At 39.6% G+C, this 2119-nt stretch overlaps 1 protein-coding gene across 1 annotated transcript; it reads right to left on the reverse strand.

The window, feature by feature from the left end:
* Positions 1-923: 923 nt before the first annotated feature.
* LOC140470511 (probable G-protein coupled receptor 139) lies at positions 924-1895 on the reverse strand. The gene has a single exon (XM_072566616.1). The coding sequence runs from the start codon at positions 1893-1895 to the stop codon at positions 924-926; it is 972 nt and encodes a 323-aa protein (XP_072422717.1).
* Positions 1896-2119: the final 224 nt, after the last annotated feature.

Consider the following 2119-nt stretch of genomic DNA (forward strand, 5'->3'; position numbering starts at 1 on the left):
CCCTGCATGTGGAATGCACGACATATGAGATGGAGATCTGAAGAAATCCAGGGGTCCAACATTGTGGCTCAGCGAACTTGAACGTAAATCTGGAAATGGTGAACAACTTACAGGTATAGCACAGCAGCAGCATCAAGTATACAACATTTGTTGAACGATTACAGAGGAACAGTTGGATTCGCAACAATGCTCAACTGAAGGAAGAGATTCACATACAGTTTGAAATATCAAACAAACTGCTTCAAAGCACAAATCTGTCATAAAATTGTGAACAATTTGCGGAGCTATGTGAACTGTGTCTGTTTCTACAACATGCTATCTGATAGCCATGTTACAAGACATAAATTTGCAATAAGGAGCGTTACGTTTTCCACCATTGGAAGAATTTCGGTTTGACAGAGGAAGAGTATAAAAACACACGAATAGAAGCGGGGATTGGAAATCTTCGTCCAACAATAATCTTGGAAAAATCTAAGTTGACACCATAATAGCAATTGTTAGAGCACCTCAACAGGTTTGTTGCAATCTGTTAGAAGCAAGTAGCGTCCGTGTTTCGAGTCGTTCATTAGGACCATTTTGGTGAAGGCAACCTGCAATGAAAATTTGAAGTTTACTTTCTTCCCACAGTCGCTGCCAGACCTGAGTTTTTCCAGCATTTTCTGTTTGTGTTCCAGCATCCGCAGGTCTTTGTTTTCTTTTAGAATCTCAATGAACTGACCATTAGAGGAGAATGTATGAGGTGCGTGGTGCGCCATCAACTTGGAGATCTGAAAAGATTTATCACAGAATTTATGGGAAAATTTTATTCTGATTGCACTCAGACGGACTATGCGCAATTGTAATTAATGTGCAGCGGGCAGACAGAATAAAACATGAAATAAAACAGAGTTGTACCATCACGAATACAGATGTAGCTTTAAATTTCATTTAGGAAATTGAAAAATGATAGTAAATGGATATTTGACGCCATACTTTATCTCCTCTCTGAACTTTCTCCGAGTAAGTCTGTAAATGCACGTGTTGGTGCATGAACTCAAGAGCCGGAGCATGAATCCAATCTGTTGGGCAACATACACGGGATCACTCAGGTTTTTGTTTGTGTAATTAAAGTTTCGAACTGACCAGTTGAATGAATGTACAACATATGTTATCCACAACAGCATGAAATTGGAGGAGAAAGCGAAGAGTAAAATTATGGATTTCCTTCGATTCTTCATTTCAGGGTCAAGTTCGTTTTCCTTTTTCTCATGACCACGGAGGCCCTTGCGGAGTCGATTGGCTGTTATAATGTTTCTGACAGTCAGAGTGTTGAAGACCAAAATGCACAGTATTGGAATCAGAGGCGTTAGGAGACTGTCAATCCATTCATACACTGCCCAAAACATTGAAGTGAAATAGTCAGGCGTCTGCTTGCAAAACCATGGCACATTGTCAATGATTATTGAAGGAACAAAAACAAAGTACCACGTAATGGACCTGAAACAACTAACAATGCTCAGAGTTGCAATTACCACGTTTGCTGTTTTCTTGGTGCAGTATTTTGGTTTCAACTTGTGGTAACAGATGGCCACAAAGCGATCAAAAGTAAAAGCAACTGTGAACCAAACAGAACAATCGAGGGCTGCAAGAGACAAGACGACTCTTAGCGAGCACACAGGAGTAACGAATAGAAAAGTTATTGGGAAGTGAATGTTGTTGGTTCGGTTCAATAAAACATTAAAAATGACGAGCAGTCGATCCGCTGTTGACATTGCCACTAGGTACTGAGTGATACATAGAGAGAGTACACAGTTCCCTCGTTTCAAAACGACAATTGCCATTAAGTTAACTGTAGAAAATGGAATTAAAGACCAGCAGATTCGTGGCAGAATGTGTTGTCCCAATGGTCGTCCCATCGCAAAAATAGTTTTTAAAAAATTATTTTGAAGTGCACAACAATGTAAAAGTTGTCAGTTACTTATCGCCTGCATCCAGAACAACACAATCTTTCACATAATATTGACAGACAATAGATTCAAGGGATAGGAATCTGGATGGGCTATAACAGACAGAAATAAACGGAACAATTCGAGGGAAAAGAACGCATATGCAAGGAACTGGAACATTTTACATGTTACAT

This window comes from Chiloscyllium punctatum, chromosome 51 (genome assembly GCF_047496795.1).
Source record: "Chiloscyllium punctatum isolate Juve2018m chromosome 51, sChiPun1.3, whole genome shotgun sequence".
NCBI classification, from domain to species: Eukaryota; Metazoa; Chordata; class Chondrichthyes; order Orectolobiformes; family Hemiscylliidae; genus Chiloscyllium; species Chiloscyllium punctatum.

Coding starts and splice junctions, on each gene's coding strand:
- LOC140470511 (XM_072566616.1), bottom strand. CDS start 1,895: ATGGGACGACCATTGGGACAACACATTCTGCCACGAATCTGCTGGTCT.